The sequence below is a fragment of the Ursus arctos genome, unplaced genomic scaffold (genome assembly GCF_023065955.2).
Source record: "Ursus arctos isolate Adak ecotype North America unplaced genomic scaffold, UrsArc2.0 scaffold_1, whole genome shotgun sequence".
NCBI classification, from domain to species: domain Eukaryota; kingdom Metazoa; phylum Chordata; class Mammalia; order Carnivora; family Ursidae; genus Ursus; species Ursus arctos.
This window is the reverse complement of record NW_026622763.1, coordinates 18740715-18758196: the sequence shown is the minus strand read 5'-3', so window position 1 is coordinate 18758196 and position 17482 is coordinate 18740715. Positions and strand designations below refer to the sequence as shown.

General features: G+C 44.6%; 1 protein-coding gene across 1 annotated transcript in view; it reads left to right on the top strand.

Moving 5' to 3' along the window:
• TMEM163 (transmembrane protein 163) overlaps nucleotides 1-17482 on the top strand; it is a 218142-nt gene that overhangs the window by 162676 nt on the left and 37984 nt on the right. Inside the window, exon 5 of the mRNA XM_026510112.4 lies at nucleotides 13398-13494. Within this exon, the coding sequence (XP_026365897.1) occupies nucleotides 13398-13494 (97 nt within the window). The remainder of the gene's footprint in view (nucleotides 1-13397; nucleotides 13495-17482) is intronic.

The following is a 17482-nucleotide window of genomic DNA, read 5'->3' as shown; positions in this document are numbered from 1 at the left end:
CCGAACTGAACTCCTGATCCCCCCCCCCCGCCACCTCCCAAAGAAGCCTGCTTCTCTTGCGGTCTTCCCTAGCTCAGGATATGGCATCTCAAGCCTTCACTTCTCACAGGTCAATCGTTGAATTTTATTTGCTTCAAACTGTATATTGGCAAAACTTGTCAACGGTACCGTCAGAATGTATCCCTGACCAGGCCAAACCTGAAATCAGAATATGTTCCATGGCTCACCCCTTCCGTGCTGCAGTCCTGGTCCGGGAGCCATCAGTTGTCACTCTCTTGCCTGTGTCACTGCGCGATCTTTAACTGCTCTCCCTGGTTGCCTTTGCCAGGCAGCAGAGATCCTGTTAGAACATGTGACATCACAGCATCCCCAGGTCAGAGCCTCCAGGGGCTTCCTATCTTTATAAAAGCCTAAATCCTTTTGGTGGCTCCGAGAGTTTGCATGACCCTTATCCTCTGACCTCACCGCCACCACTTGCCCTCTTCCTCACTCCTCTTCAGCCCATTGGCTGCCTCCATGTTCTTTGATCATGTCAACGGGTCTCCTGCCTCAGAGCCCTGCTCTTGCCTCTGCCCGGAAGCTTCTAACCCCATGCATCTGCATGATTTGCTCCCTAGAACAGTACCTGGCACAAAGTAGGTTTGTAGTGAAAATGTGCTGAACAAGTGAATTCTGATAAGCCTTTGCACACACTTTCTCTTTTCCTGGAATACACTCTTCACTCCTGCTTACCAAGCTAGCTTCTTTTGGTTCTTTCAAAGTCACCTCAAACCTCAGCTTTTCTAGAAGATTCCTGTGTGATCAAATGCCACCTTTCTCTACTCTTTGAAGAAAAGGACTATCTTGTCATTGTATCTAGTGCATAGTAGGCTTTTTGGCACTTGGTAGACCTCAGGAAATATCTCCGTCAGTCTCAAGATTCATATAGTGTTTGTTTATTTTAATAGGTGGTACCTGCACTTGGTTTAAAAAATAAACAAAAAGCATGATGGGGGTATGGAGGGGAAAGCAAGCGTCTCTTCTCCCTGTGTTTTCTGTGGAGGCTGTGGTCATGTTCTACACATAGACAAAGTAGTTCTACATTGAGTAAATGTTCAAGAAAAAGTTGAATTTGATAATTGACTGGACACTGAAAATTCTTGATGGCTCACTTTGAATAATTAGTTTGCCTGAGTAGTGTTTCTGGACGTTCTTAATCTCCTGAGAAACAGAGGTTCACCCTCAAAGTCCTTTTCAAATCTTTCTAAAGCCGTCCAGTCCACTGCTTGCTTCACTAGGTTGAAAAATAGTGAAATACCAGCAGATCTGCCTTGGGTCTCATAGGAACTGGTGAAAACCAGCCCCTCCCCGCCTCCACTTCTGCCCTCTGCTAGCATCATCTCTTTTGAGGTTCATTGGAGTTACCTTCCCTTTGGTCTCTCTGCTTCCATTGGCCTGTTACCAACAGCGTGGCCATCGCCATCCTATTTAAGTCATTTTTTAAATCAATCCTTTGTTGGTTTCCTGTCGCACTCAGAGTAAAGGCCCAAGTCCTGGCTCTGACCTCGAAGCCCTGCATGGACGCTGTATCCAGCCATGCTGGCCTCGTAGCTCTTCACTGAATAAGCCTGGTTCCCTCCTGCATGGGAGCCTTTGCCCTCTGTTCCTTTGGTCCACAGTGCTCTTTCCACATGGTTGCACAGCTCACTCTCCTGTTTCTAGGGCTTTGGTCAGATGTCCTGTCGTCAGCAAGAAGCATGACTACTGTATATAAAATAACACTCTCATTATTCTCTTCCTTTATGCTGCTTTATGCAACCTGTGCTTATATGCTCAACTTCTTATTGTCTGACTCTCACTGTGTAAGCTCCACGAGAGCAAGGAATTGCTCACTTTGTTTGCTGCTGAATCCTTGCACTAGCACATCATAGGTGTTGATCAGTATTGGTCGATGGATTGAAGAGCCTGGCGGTGAGTCTCAGCACGCACTCTCCCGCAGTGTGTATTGGAACCGGAGGTACTAGGTAGGGTTTGGTAACTCTTAGGATGGCTGTTGCCTGTTCCTGTCTCTCCTTGCACCTCTCCACACCCCAGAAACAGCAGTGTAAGGCCTGGGGGCCCCAGGAAGATGGCCTGGGGAGGCCGGGCTCAGGAGATGCCTCTTTGGCTAGGCTCGGGGTATCTGGCTGTCTGGGCATTCCTCCTCGAGCTTAGCAAGTCCCAAGGAGGCTCCCTGCCAGCTCCTACTCCAGCTTCGCACTGCCTGCTCGGGAACGTGCGCTGCCTCGTCTCTTTTGGCCAGTCTCAAAATCAGGGCTGTCCTTGTGTCCTTCCCCACTGTCTGGATCCAGTTGGTTCCTGAGTTCCTACAGTTTAGGCCCCTAGGTGTCTATGCCTGTCCATCCCTCTCAGCTGTCCTGGCCCCTGTGTAGGGAGTCATCATTTGGGTTCCCTGGCCTCTAGCGCTGTCTCTCAGCTGATCTCCTGCCTCTAGTTTGTTTCCCTTCACTCCTGTCAAACCCCACCCACAGCCGGAGGGTCTTTGTGAAGCCCAGATGACACTGTGGGCCTCCCTTGCTTAAAATCCTCCAGTGACTTCCTGTCATTACTTAGAAATGTGTGTTTCACCTTGATGATCTTTGCCCAATCTGCAAATCACCTTTGTTATTATTTACTGAATATTTACCTCAATGTAATCTTAATTTCCCCCCAAGCAATAATATCTTTGAAGGCTTGGGGTGCTAACTGGGTTTTTTCCTACTGTATGTTAAAATATGTACCTATTAAATACAACACTCTGGTCCATGCACCATCTAAGAGCCATGATTTTGCACCTGCCGTCTTGAGGGGACTTTCAGGACACAGAGGGACAGTCTTCATGTGGCCCTTGCATTGCTGCTCTCCTTAGGCCAAATGCTCCAGGAATATCCTCTCCACTTTTTTTTTTAATTAAAAAAAATTTTTTTTAAGTTGAAGTACGGTTGACATACAATGTTATATTAGTTTCAGGCATACAATGCAGTGATTTGACAATTATAGACAAAATGCTCACCACGATAAGTGCGGTTACCATCTGTCACCACGCAAAGTTATTACAATATTATTGACTATATTCCCTGTGCTGTACTTTTCATCTCCGTGACTGATTTACTTTATATTGGGAAGTTTGTATCTCTTAATCTCCTTTGCCTATTTCATCCATTCCCTCTCCTCATGGCAACTATTAGTTCTCTGTATTTATGGGTCTGTTTCTGCTTTTTTGTTTTGAGATTCCACATGTAAGTGAAAGCATATGGTATTTGTCTTTCTCTGACTGGCCTATTTCACGTAGCATTATAATCTCTAGGTCTGTCCATGTCGTTGTGAAGTCCAAGAGTTCATTCCTTTTTTATGACCGAGTAATATTCCATTGTGTGTGTCTGTGTGTAACACATTTATTCGTGTGTTGATGGGTATTTAAGTTGCTTCTATATCTTAGATATTGTAAATAATGTTGCAGTAAACATAGGGATGCATGTATCTTTCAAAATTAGTGTTTTTATTTTCTTTGGATAAATATCTAGAAGTGGAATTACTAGATCATATGGTATCTCTGTTTTTAATTTTTTGAGGAACCTCCATACCATTTTCCACAGTTGCTACACCAGCTTGCATTTCCACAAATAGCGTACGAGGGTTCTCTTTGCTCCACATCCTCACCAACTCTTGTTTTTTTTTTCCTTGTCTTTTTTTTTTTATAATTTTTATTTTGTTATATTAGTCACCATACAGTACATCCTTCATTTTTGATGCAATGTTCCATGATTCATTTTTGTGTATAACACCCAGTGCACCATGCAATACGTGCCCTCCTTACTACCCATCACCGGCCTATCCCAATCCCCCACCCCCCTCCCCTCTGAAGCCCTCAGTTTGTTTCCCAGAGTCCACAGTCTCTCATGGTTCATTCCCCCTCCTTGTCTTTTTGATACTAGCCATTTGGACAGCTGTGAGGTGATATTTCACTGTGGTTTTGATTTGCATTTCCCTGATGATCAGTGATGTTGAGCATTTTTTCATGTGCACATTGGCCATCTGGATGTCTTCTTTGGAAAACGTTCAGGTCATCTGCCCATTTTTTTTTTTTTAAAGACTTTATTTATTTATTTGACAGAGACAGAGACAGCCAGAGAGAGAGGGAACACAAGCAGGGAGAGTGGGAGAGGAAGAAGCAGGCTCATAGCGGAGGAGCCTGATGTGGGGCTCGATCCCAGAACGCCGGAATCACGCCCTGAGCCGAAGGCAGACGCTTAACGACTGCGCCACCCAGGCGCCCCCATCTGCCCATTTTTAATCAGAGGTTTTTTTTTTGTTTTGTTTTTTGGTTTTTTTTTTGGTGTTGAGTTGTATAAGTTCTTTGTGTATTTTGAATATTAACCCTTTATTGGATATATCATTTGCAAATACCTCCTCCCATTCAATATGTTGCCCTTTTGTTTTGTTGATGGTTTCTTTCACTGTGCAAAAGTTTTTGAGTTTGATGTAGTCCCAGTTATTTATTTTTGCTTTTGTTTCTCCTTCTTGAGGCAGATCCAGAGAAATATTTATGCTTGTGTTTTCATTTAAGTGGTTTTGTGGTTTCAGGTTTTACATTTAGGTCTTTAATTCATTTTGAGTTTGTTTTTGTGTAGGATGTAAGAAAATGGTCCCACTTCATTCTTTTGCTTGTAGCCATCCAGGTTTCCCAAAACCATTTATTGAAGAGACTGTCTTTTCCCCATTGTGTATTCCTGCCTCCTTTGTTGTAGATTAATTGACCATTCAAGCATGGATTATTTTTGGGCTCTGTATTCTGTGCCAGTGATCAGTGTGTCTAATTTTGTGCCAGTACCATACTTTTTTGATTGTTACAGCTTTCTAGTCTATTTTGAAATCTGGAATTGTGATGCCTTTAGGTTTGTTCTCCTTTCTAAAGATTGTTTTGGCTATTTGAGGTATTTGTGGTTCCATACAAATTATAGGATTCTTTGTTCTAGCTCTTTGAAAAATGCTGTTAGCATTTTGATAGGAATTGCATTGATTCTATAGATTGTTTTCAGTAGTGTGGGTATTTTAACAATATTCTTCCAATTCATGAGCATGGCATATCTTTCCATTTATTTATGTCGTTTTCAGTTTCTTTCATCATTGTCTTATGGTTTTCAGAGTATATATATCTTTTACCTCTTTGGTTAAATTTATTCCTAGATATTTTATTCTTTTTTATTTAATTGTAAATTGGATTTTTTCCCTAATTTCTCTTTCTGCCACCTCATTAGTCTATAGAAACACAACAGATTTCTGTATTAATTTTGTATCCTACAACTTCAGTGAATTAATTTATTATTTCTAAGAGAGTTTTTGTGTGTGTGTGTGGATTCTTTAGGATTTCTCTATTATCATGATCTGCAGATAGTGACAGTTTTATCTTTCTTACCAATTTGGATGCCTTTTCTTTTTCTTGTCTGATTGCTATGGATAGGGCTTCCAGTACTATGTTGAATAAAAGTGGTGAGAGTGGACATCCTTGTCTTGTTTCTGATCTTAGAGGAAACACTTCCAGCATTTCACCATTGAGTATATTAGCTGTAGGTCTGTCGTATGTGGCCCTTATTATGTTGAGGTATGTTCCCGCTAAATCCACTTTATTGAGTGTTTTTTTTTTTTATCATGAATGGATATTGAATCTTGTCGTATGCTTTTTCTGTATCTCCTGAGATGATAATATGATTTTTATCCCAAGTTTGTTAATGTGGTGTATCGTACTGTTGATTTGTGTATATTGAACCACTCTTGCATTTCTGGAATAAATCTCACTTGATCATGGAGAATGATCCTTTTAATGCGTTGTTGAATTCAGTTTGCTAATACGTTATTGACGATTTTTGCATTTATGTTCATCAGAGATGTTGGCTTATAAGTTTTGTTTTTTGGGTTTTTTTGGTAGTGTCTTTGGTTTTATTATCAGGGCAATGCTGATCTTATAGAGTGAATTTGAAACCATTTCTTCCTCTTCTATTTTTTTGGAATAGTTTGAGGAGAGTAGGTATTGGTTCTTTTTCCCCCTGCTTTTCCAAAGCCTCTTTTCCTCATTCTTTTTTTAAAATTTTACTAAGTTTTTAATTTTAATTGCGGTATCATTAACATACAGTGTTATATTAGTTTCAGGTATACAAGGTATTAACTCTTCTTTAAATGTTTAGTGGAATCACTTAGGAAGCCATCTGGTCCTGGACTTTCATTTGTTGGGAATTTTTGCTTACCATTTCAATTTGTTACTAGTAATCTGTCTGTTCATGTTTTCTATGTCTTCAGGATTCAAATTTGCAAGATTGGATGTTTCTATAAATTTATCCACTTCTGGGTTGTCCAGTTTGTTGGCAGATAATTTTTCTTAGTATCGTCTGTAATCATTTGTACGTCTGTAGTACCAGTTGTAAACTCTCCTCTTTCATTTCTGATTTTATTTATTTAAGTTTTCTTTTTTTTCTTGATGAATCTAACGATTTATCAATTTTGTTTATCTTTTCAAATGATCACCTCTTAGTTTCATTGAATTTTGTTTTGTTTTGTTTTTATTTTGTTTATTTCAACTCTGATCTTTATCATTTCCTTCTTTCTACTAACTGGGCTTTTCTAGTTCCTTTAGCTATAAAGTTCAATTGTTGATTTGAGATTTGAGATTTGTGTTATTTTTTGAGGTAGGGCTGTATTGCCATAAACTTTCCTCTCAGAACTGTTTTTGCTCTGTCCCAAAGATTTGGAACTGTTGTGTTTCTGTTTTCACTTGTCTCTGGGTGTTTTTTTAATTGCCTTTTTGATTTCTTTGTTGACCCATTGGTTGCTTAGTGGCATGTTTAGCCTCCATGTGTTTGTGTTGTTTTCCACTGGTTTTCTTGTAATTAACTTCTAGTTTCCTGTCATTTTGGTCAGTAAAGATGCTCGATATGATTTCAGACTTACTGGATTTATTGAGACTTGTTTTGCGGACTAATGTGTGACCTGTCTTTGACAGGGAGCATGAACATATCCATGTGTAGGACCTCTACTTTGCGTTTTCTCTGAAGCAGGGCCCCACAGTGCTGTGTCCTCACACTTTGGCTTATAAAGTCCCCTCTGCATGGAGTGTCCTCCCTAGCCTTCCATTTTTTCTGCTTAATGATTTCTGTCCATTCTTCTAGACCTAGCTTAAATGTCACATTGCAGGGGTGCCTGGGTGGCTCTGTCAGTTAAGCGTCTGCCTTCTGCTCAGGTCATGATGTCAGGGTCCTGGGATCAAGCCCTGTGCTGGGCTCCCTGCTCAGCGGGGAGTCTGCTTCTCCCTCTCCCTCTGCTCCTCCCCTCCACTCATTCTCTCTCTCTCTCTCTGAAATAAATTTTTAAAAATCTTAAAAAAAAAATAAATGTCACACTGCAGAGTCATCTTTCCTTCCCACTCTGTCCCCAGGTTGTATTTCACCACGTTACTGTGTTCATTTTGTTTCTTGCCCATTTTCACATTCATAAGTAATGACTTCCTGTGATGATTTTCAGGTTTCCCATCCTACATTTGTGCTCTCAGGAGACTGCGAATAGATTATGTTTTCCTTAGCCTCAGGGCTTGGCATGTAGACCTTCAAGTGCGAATGACTGAAGTACAGATCCCCTTCTAAAAAAGTGCAGTTACCCCTGGTGGAGCAGTAGCTGTGGCTGAGATTGGCTGACAATAGATGAGAACAAGAGTGAGACTCGGCATGTGAACCTGGGGAGTGGGAGGAGTTTACTGGATGGAGGGAAGTGATGCATTCATTAGTGGAAAATACCAAAGGCATGATGATCCCTTGCAATAGCAGACCCTGCCAGCCCACATACATTTACCTGATCCTGCTGAGCAGCTCCTGGGCTTCCCTCCCTCCCTTCCTCCCTTCCTCCTTTCCTTCTTTCCTTCCCTCCTTCCCTCCCTTCCTTCCCTCCCTCCCTTCCTGCCTTCTTTCTTACTGAGATAATACATAGAGAGTATAAGTAGATAGATATAGACAACATACATATGTACATGTATACACTGATGAACCTCTGTATTTTCAGCACAACCTTTACAGCTGCACTGATATGTCACTAACCACACGTGGCCATTTAAATTATAATTAATTGAAAGTAATTAAAATTAAAATTTCATTTCTTCTGTCGCCCTAGCAACATTCGAGGCACCCAATAGACACATATGGCTAGTGGCTACCATACTGGACAGTGCAGAATAGAATACTCCATCATCTCAGAAAATTCTATAGGACTGCATTGCTATAGAATCTAATTCTTCTATAAATCCCTCATGTTGACTTTTGTCCTTACCTTTGAAGCTGGGAAAGAGAGTCCTGTGTAAACAAGATTTTGCTCTGGTGGCTCTAGTCAGCTTGTACATTCATACAGATATAAACGAAGGGCCGTTTGTTGAGGGAGGTCGTTACACATGGGTAGGTGGTTACATGTTGAGGAGATGGGTGATCTCACCACGGAGGGGTGTGGACCGCTTGTCTGGAGAGCTCTGGCCGGGGAACCATTCACACCACAACCTGTTCACCGTGCAGCCGATGGATGAGGATGAAGGTAGAGAAGAGAGATGGGAATGTGTGTGCGAAAGGAGGTGGGGTCGAGCTTCGGAGAATCCAGGGAAGGAGAAGATGGCAGTCTTGAATAAAATGTTTGGCGTGGGCATTACAGAGAATGAGAAATGGCTCCTAAGCATTCATTGCTCACTTTCTCCTTCCCTTTATCCTGCCTCCAAATGACTTTGTGGCTTTATTTAAAATGGCAGAGCACATGAAGGGGGAGAGAACCTAGCTGGAGTAAAATAACGCCGGAGGTTGTGCGTCCCGAAGTACCGTGTTTGTGCTCATCACCTGACTGCCTTATTTTTCGTTACTTTACTTTGAACGGTAGCCCAGATTACAGGCGCTTTGGGCACCAGGATGAAAGATGAGAAATAAAACATTGACACTTTAAGCCGTGGACTGAAGTGATTAATTACCAGGGCTACTGTGTTTTAGGTCTTTTGTATATTCGGGGATGACAAGACAAAACTTCTCCTGTTAGGCTGTTTGGATCTGATGGAAAATAACTTAGAACTGGTAGAAGACTCATGCTTTATTAATGTGAACCACAGGCCTTCTAACCTACAATTGACAAAGGACCAAACTTTCAACCTGACATCATTTGGGATATAAGCGTATCTGTCAGTAGGTTTTGCCCTTATAATTTCAGAAGCAAAAAAATATTTATGTCTACTGCCAGGTTATTCATAGAATTACAATGCTGTGCACATTTAGTAATCTGTAGCCTTTAGCAGAAGGAAAAGAGATGGCCAGTGGCTTTAATCATTCCTCTACATTTTACTAGTTGTCTTTCAGACATTAAATGTGTCTTGGGGAAAACTATTATAATATGGGCTCTGTCTTGACTGCGCATTAGAAACACCGGAAGGGCTTATTAACACACAGATTGCTGGGCCCCCTCCCCAGCGTTTCTGATTCAGCAGATTCGGGACTAAAAAATGTGCTGTTCTAACAAGTTCCCAGGTGATGCTGACGCTGTTGTTCCGTGGACCGTTCTTTGACAACCAGTGGTCCTATGGGAGTTTAAATTCAACTTCAGGTTGTGCTCATTTGGGGGATTATGTTGACGGAGGCACTGCATTTGCCTCTTTCCGACTCAGTGTCTTTCTCCTCTGGGGTTTGGGCAGGAGGGAGAAGGAATCTGCATTCATTCCAGTGACCTGGCTGCCCAGTGCTGTCAGGCCCACGGGCACATTGCCCTTTACCTGCCAGGCCGGCCTCCCTTGGCGAAGGCCACATGACGTGCTGATGGCGCAGTGATCTTCCACCGCTCCCTAGTCTGCTTCCTCCCAACCCAGGAAGCAGCACACTGCTGCAGAAGCAGCCGTATTCGTAGAGTTGGCTCCCAACCCAAGTCTTGCATGCACCTTGGAGGCCGCCGCAGCCCCAGGGCCGTGGAGCTGTGAGGACGTGATGCGGGTACCAAGGGTCTTTGAGCGGCCAGGGGGTTGACGGGGCCGGCCGCTGGGGCGAGTCAGGTGACCAGGCTGTATTTCTGCGTGGACTTCAGACTCCTTGGGTGACCTTGGGCAAGCCTCCTCATCCTCGACTTTCCCATTTTGATCACTTGTGGTTATGGAACACACCTCTTGCCTTCCCAGCCTGAAAAATAGCAGAAAAACAGAAACTCCGATCTGGTGAGTGGCCGCCGGGGCATTTAGCACTGCTGTGCGGAACTGAGCGCCTGAGGACAAAGCTGCTGTGTAAACACAATATATTATTAATAAAATGTTAAAAAATAGCATCACACCCTCTGCTAATAATAGCCGGGTTAGGCTTGGGAGCAGCTTTGACACGCCAGCTCCCAGCAGGGTTGAAGGAAGGGCGACGATGGTTTTTGAATTTGCAGCACATTTAAAAGAAGATGAAAACGGGGCTTTAAAACATTTTTGAGCCTATTCACAGGTATATTTGTGAAGAAAATACGATTATACTTTGGTAAAATTCAACTTTAATAAACCAAACCATTAATTTCTTTTGATTCTGGTTATATTTCAGAGTGGTTTTAGAAGGTGGGCTATTTAACAGGCATTTTGGCTAAAGTATTAGGAGTGTCCTTCCCCTGCCCATCCGCACTGGGAAGTGGTTGATGCCCCTTACACTCCATGGGGGAACACTTAGAAATTATCTAGTAATTACTTCAGCAGTTAGCAACTGCATCTACTCCACAGGTGCACGTGGGACACCTGCTACGTGCTCGTGTAGGTGCCGAGATCTAAAAATATGGTTCTTGCCCTTAAGGGATTTGTAGTGTAATTTTGATTCAAGATATACAGGCAAGATAGTATGTAAGGAGACTATTGCATCCTTTATATTTGTCTCCTTAAGAAATGTAAACAAGATTCCCATCCACTTTTTGTGCATTGTAGTGGTGTTTCTGCAGTGGTCTGGAGAAAACGGGTTCTTGCAGCATCCCTGTTACCTGTCAGCAAGAAGCCCAGACATTTGTTTCTTCCCCCACCCCCAGAGAAGTATGGAGATGAAGACTTCCTGAGGATGTTGTCATAAATTTTCTGTAGAAGGCCTAGCACCCAAGTGGTGCCTGCCCTACTTGTGTCTCAAAGAGAGAAAACTGCTCATTAAAAAAAAAATTACAGTACACATCTCATAGGGACCATCAGCCTCCCCAGCTGTGATGACCGCTCCCGCCTTGCCTTCTGTCCAGGGAGTGTGGCTTTCTACACCACCGTGGAAGCTCCCTGAGGGCAAGGCCCCACCTGGGTCCAGGTGCAGGGCTCTCAACCCCAGTGCCTCTGGGAATTGCCTGGGAGTTTTGAAGCAAATTCAGATGCTTCGGTTTGCTTCCCAAGATTCTGATACAGTTGAACTGGAGTGGTCCCTGGGCAGTTGTTCAAAAACACTTCCCAGGTGAGTGCAAGAGGCCCTTGGGTGGAGAAGCACGGAGTTGGCGGCTGAGTTTATCTGAAAGAGTACATGAGAGAGAGTCTCTGGTAGACACTCAGGAATTTTTTGAGTGGAGAAAAGCTCAATGTACATTGGAGACCTATCCTGGAGACCTCCCCCCACCCCAGTGTGCAGGTAGGAATGGTGATTTCAAGTGCTGGTCACAGTGGCCCCTAGCTTGCTTCCCCATGGGCACAGCTGGGTCTTGGGGGCCAGTGCCTCGGGAGCATTGATCCCCCGATCCCCAGGACTTCTCAGCTTTGTTCACTTATCTCGTCACTAAAGAGCCTCCAGTAGATGGACCTCGTTCCCTCATGATGCCCCTCCTGGCTGCAGCCCCTTTTGCCCCATAGCCCTGCCAGGCCTGGGGTTACCAGCCCCAGGCTCAGTGCCTCATGTCAGCATTCTTCCCTCCTGCCACTGCATCAGTGATACTGCCTGAATTACCTTTTCTCCTCCTTGAGTCTGTGTTTCCCCCAACCCAGGCTCGTTCTGGGGATGTGTGGCACCCATGGCGGATCACCCATTTTGATGCATAGGGCCAGGTCCTCTTTTGCTCACGTCTGTACCAAGATTCCCCAGCCCATTCATGACTTTTCCTACAATCCTGTATTTTGTGTTATGCACTAATCTACAATGATCCCTTCTTTCTGTCTTTGAAAGAATAAAACCTACAACTTGAGTGTACATTAGGAGCCTACTGAGTGGGCTCCAAGCAGCCTTATTTACCCACTGATTTCTGACTTTGAGGTTTGGGGGATCATGTCTGTCCATGGGCTCATTAGGATTCTAACTATGTAGGTGTTACTTCAATGTTACGTGGGCGATTTTGGGCTGTTCTCTTAATCCAGAGAATGGAATCCAAGATGGACAGTGAAAAATGGTTTTATTTGATAGCTGAGAGAAAAGGGCTGGGGAGGTTGCCAAGTGGTGGGGACATCAGGTTGGGATGGGAAGGACCTAGAGCTAATTGTCGTTGTTCATTTTTTCTCTATTTTTGTTTTCATTTGGTGTTTTGACTCCCGTATTACTATCATCATTTCCTCGTGTTTACTTTCATTTTTCATCTTTGCTTCTCCTGCAAATTGCTGTGTCCGGTTTGCCAGAGAAAGCTCCTACGTCCTGCGCTCCCCCAGACTTCCTACCAGGCCCCGCCCCGCACCTGGCTGTGCGTGCTCCGGTTTTCCTCCTGCCTCCACCTGTGCTGATGTCTCCGTTGAACTCATTCTTCCTTCCCTCTTCTTGCTTTTTAGAGACTGACTTCCTCTTGGCATAAACACTCCATCTTTTGTTGTTAACCAAATCATTCTTCCTTTTTATCTTTGGGAAAATACAGTGGTGTCTATCACATTATATCAGAAAGAGACATCCAGAGTGGACTTTTCTTTTCCTTTGTTTAGGCTAACATTAATGGGTTTTTTTTTTTTTAAATGCTCATTTCATCTTCAGGTGGGAAATATTATTCCTATTTGACAGGTGAAGCTAAAAGAAGCTCAGTAGCATGACCAAAATCAAGCATGTTAAATGGTAGAGCTTCAGATGTCTCAGGCCAGAGCCTTTATTCTTTGCTGTTAAACTCTGAACCCTCCAGCTGGAGGTGAACCGGCATATTGTGTTGTCAGGCGGAAGGGTTGGATTTAACGTCCTTGAAATTCCTCCCATGCCAGCATTCATGGGATGCTCTGAGATTATGTAGGATGGTGAGCCCTTTTCCCACGGGGTTGGTTTTGCTGATAAATTAGCCTGAGATCCTAGAGATGATTCAGTATCAGTTCCGAGACTGGGGGTGGTCATCGTGGGCATGTGGCGAATTATGGTTGGGTACCAGTACCTTGGGTTGTATTATTGTGTAAGTGAGAGGAGTGGACTTCTCCCAGTTGAGATTCTCAATGTTTTGTTTCTTTGCAGAGCCTGTGTCATCTTGGGGGTGATATTCCTTCTGTCATCCATATGTATAGTGGTCAAAGCCATCCATGACCTCTCAACTAGGCTGCTCCCAGAAGTGGTAAGGTCCTTCTTTTTCCTTAACAGTTTTTCCTGGAGGTACCAGCCTTCTATGTTATCTCTCACGAAGGATTTACTGGGGCAAGTCGGGCAGGTGGGGAGAGAATATACAGCATTTTAGGAGTCCAGAAGAACTCACTGCAGCGTGTGAATGACTTGGTAGAGTGAAGCCCTGGGGAAGAGGAAAAACGTCACATATTTGAGGTGGTACTAGGTTCTGGGTTCTGTGTTTCTCTCCTTAGATCTCTTGACTATTTTTAAAGCAAGACGTCTTTTATGTGAAAAGAAACGGGATGTTTTTATATACCAGAGTGATCCAATCTGTGCTCTTTGCATCTGTTGTTTTTTGTCTAGTCAATGATTATTGTGATAATAATTACTTTTCTCTTTTGCGTCTTGCATAAATCCATTCACGTTGGATTTTCTGGCAGAACTGACATTTGGTTGCAGAAACTGGAGGACACAATTTCATATTAAAGTGTGTTTTTGACTGCTTTGTTCTTTGGGTGAGAGCTATTACCTGCACTCTGATTCTTTTTTTTTTTCCCCTCTCCTCTTAGGAATGCCAGGGGAAAAAAAGGACTTTAGTGTCTCCTATCAGGTTATCTTCATGCTGCCGTTATAATCATTCTCTATATACAAGTTGCGTAGTGATTTAAATGCAAAAATATGGGCTCTTCTCTGAGGATGTGATTTGATTTGAATTTGGCTACATGCACCGTCTTATACCAGGCCTAAATTCTTAGACCTTTCACTTCACTTTTAGGAAATAGACGTTAATCCTTTCTGGGGCGTGGTTTTGTGTGTATTTATGGGGAAGAATAAAATGAAGTGGGACTTGACACTGCATGTAGGAGAGGTACGGAAGTGGCTGCTTTCAGTTGCCACCCCACCCCCAACTGAAATTGAGGTCGGAGCCGGTCCTTTAGTAACTCACCAGGGTCTCCGCTATTTGTCATCACAGCCGGCCAGAAGCTTATTCTCTAATATCTCGGCGACAGTGAGGAAAGATGGACACACACCCCTGGCTTTCAGTCCGTGTCGGAGGCAGAGCTAGCTGAGGGGGGTAGTACTGTTGACTACTCTGTGTTCTTAGTCTCAGGATTGTGATGCCTCACTCTCATCTCCTCACCCCAGTGATCTCACTCTGGCCTGGGATCCTGGACTTCTCCATCCTTTTGCTCCATCAGACTTGCTGTCCTGTGTTCCATTCTCTCAGAACCTGAATCTTAGCATTAAGTTTGATTCATTGAGATGTCGGTCAGATAATGCCTCTGGGTTTTACAGGGGATGGAACTATGCCTCCACTCTAAGAAGTGAGCACAGCTGCGCTCATGGGCCTTTGCAGGGGCCCTCGTTGTCTTTCTCTTGATAGTGGAACCATTTTTGCCTGGGAAGTCTCCCATCCTGTGGTGCACACGTTCCTGAGGGAAGCAGCTCACCAACTGAAATGCCACAGCAGGATAACAATGTCCGATGCCCTGTCCCACATGGGGTTCCGAGAGGGCAAAGAGCTCTATGAGTTTACCCCAGCCTGGCCCTGTCCTCGGAGAACTCATGCCCGCTGCATCTTTTATCAGTCCTGGTGTGGGATTTAAGAATCAGACGCATTGATGGTCATCTCCTCAGAACTCTGAAAAGAATAAGGTGGTTTTATTGTTTTGTTTTCCGTCTTCAGCATTATGGAAAGATGACAAAGGCATGTGAGTTCCCGTCTCCAGACAGCAGGCCTTCTAATCAACTGCGTGGCACATGGGGGCCCGGTAAAGGCTGCCAAGTGGTAGCCGACAGTGATTCCGTCCCGAGTCTTTGACTTCCCCCTCTCTGCTCTGGAAGTCTGGGGAGGCCCGCAGGCCATAGCCAGACCCTGGTCCCTGGCCTGTGGTCATTCAGCACCAGCGTTTGTCCACATCTGAATTAGGGGGCGTCATCAGTGGCTCACAGAAGCCAGTCGGAAAGCGGGAGAAGCTTGAGTGCATCCAGTTTCTGTGGCAAGCGTGTGCCTGGAGAAAAGGCCTGCCCTCTAGTGGTGCCAGGCAGACTTGCTGCGCAGGGCTGAGGACCCAGGGCTGGCAAAGCTTCCCGGTTTTCAAGAGAGAGTGGAAGCCTCTGTTTAATGTGAAATAAATTGGCAACTCACCAAACATTTTGAAAACCCTGCTTGGGAGTGGGTAGGCAGTTTCGTGTAGGTCAAATAAAGTATGCCTGTGGCGGTTGAAAGCAGGGAGACTGGTCTTCAGGGCCACGGTGGCATGATTTTAGGTCCGAGTTACAGCCTTAACCTTGCCCTCAACTGTAGAACTGCCCTTTTTAAAAAATTTATTCCAGTGTAGTTACAATATATTGTTATGTTAATTTCAGGTGCGCAATGTAGTGATTCAACGATTCCATACATCACTCTGTGGTCATCACAAGTGCACCCCTTAATCCCCATCACCTATGATACCCGTCCCTGCACCCGCCTCCCCTCTGGTAACCATTAGTGTGTTCTCTAGAGTTAAGAATCTGTTTCCTGGTTTGTCTCTTTTTTTCCTTTGTCCATCTGTTTTGTTTCTTAAATTCTACACATGAGTGAATTCATATGGTATTTGTCTTTCTCGGACTTATTTCACTTAGCATTATGTTCTCTCCTGACATCCATGTCGTTGCACATGGCGAGATTTCATTCTTCCTGATGCCTGAGTCATAGTCCATTGTATGTATATGCCACAGCCGCTTTATCCATTCAGCAGTCACTGGACGCTTGCAGGAGCCCTCGTGCACTGTTGGTGGGAATGCAGACTGGTGCAGCCACTGTGGAAAAGAGTATGGAGGTTCCTCAAAAAGTTAAAAATAGAGCTTCCCTACCGTCCAGTAATCACACCGCTGGGTATTCACCCAAAGGATGCTGAGACACGAATCCGCAAGGGTATATGCGCCTCTGCCTGTTGCAGCATTATTTACAGTAGCCGAGCTGTGGAAGCAGGGCTGCCGTTTTAGGTATGATTTCTATCAGGTTGTTTTTTTACTGTGGGTTTGTCAGAAGCAGCATTTTACTGACCCCAGGCCTCTTTCCTGGTGGTCTTCTCCCTCCCTCCCTCCCTCCTTCCCTCCCTCCCTCCCTCCCTCCCTTCCTTTTTTTTTTTTTTTTTTTTTTTACGATTTTATTCATTTACTTGTTAGAGAGTGCATGCGTGCACAAGCAGGGGGAGTGGCAGGCAGAGGGAGAAGCAGGCTCCCCACTGAGTGGGGAGCCCAACAGGGGACTCGATCCCAGGACCCCGAGATCATGACCTGAATTGAACAGAGACGCTTAACTGACTGAGCCACCCAGGCATCCCTGGTGGCTTTCTTTTTAATGTAGCTGCACCCTTCCGGAGTGAGAATAATTGCAAAAATGTGTAAGCTTTGAATAAGAAAGCTCTGCAGTTTGGAATTTCCCAGCTGCGAAGTATGGTGACTCTGAGCCATGGCGGTGTCGCCGGGCCCTGGGCCTCGTGCTGGAGAAGCCAGGCCAGCTGCTCCCTGGGGCCCCAGCATGGAATCCGTGCCGTCTGCTGCAAGGGCTTCATGACTAAGTGGTGGAGGTCTGCTCCCCACAACCTGCACATGAGCGCGTCAGATCCTTAATGAATCCATTCCCAAAAGAGCTTTCTTGGAACCTCTGTATGAACGGTAGTTCTAGAAGTCGGGGAGAGTGAGCAGGGCCTCAAGTGTAGTGGTTGCCTTATGTCTCTGGGTTGGTTTGAAAAACATCATCCTCTTCCTCTTTTCACCCCTGCCACACGCTGCTTAGGTAAGAAGGGACAGGTGGCATGTGTCTCCTTCCAGTGGGACGTGGGGGCTCTGAAGTTGAAGTGTCTTCCTGGGGTGGTCAGCTGGCTGCTGGCAGAGCCTAGCTTTGAACCCGTTTCTCCTAGTCCAGGGCTGTCTCGGCTGCTGGTGCTCTTGGGCTTATATGGTCCTGTTGTTCTTTGGCTTCTGAGGTCTGGCCCTCCTGGGTTCTCACA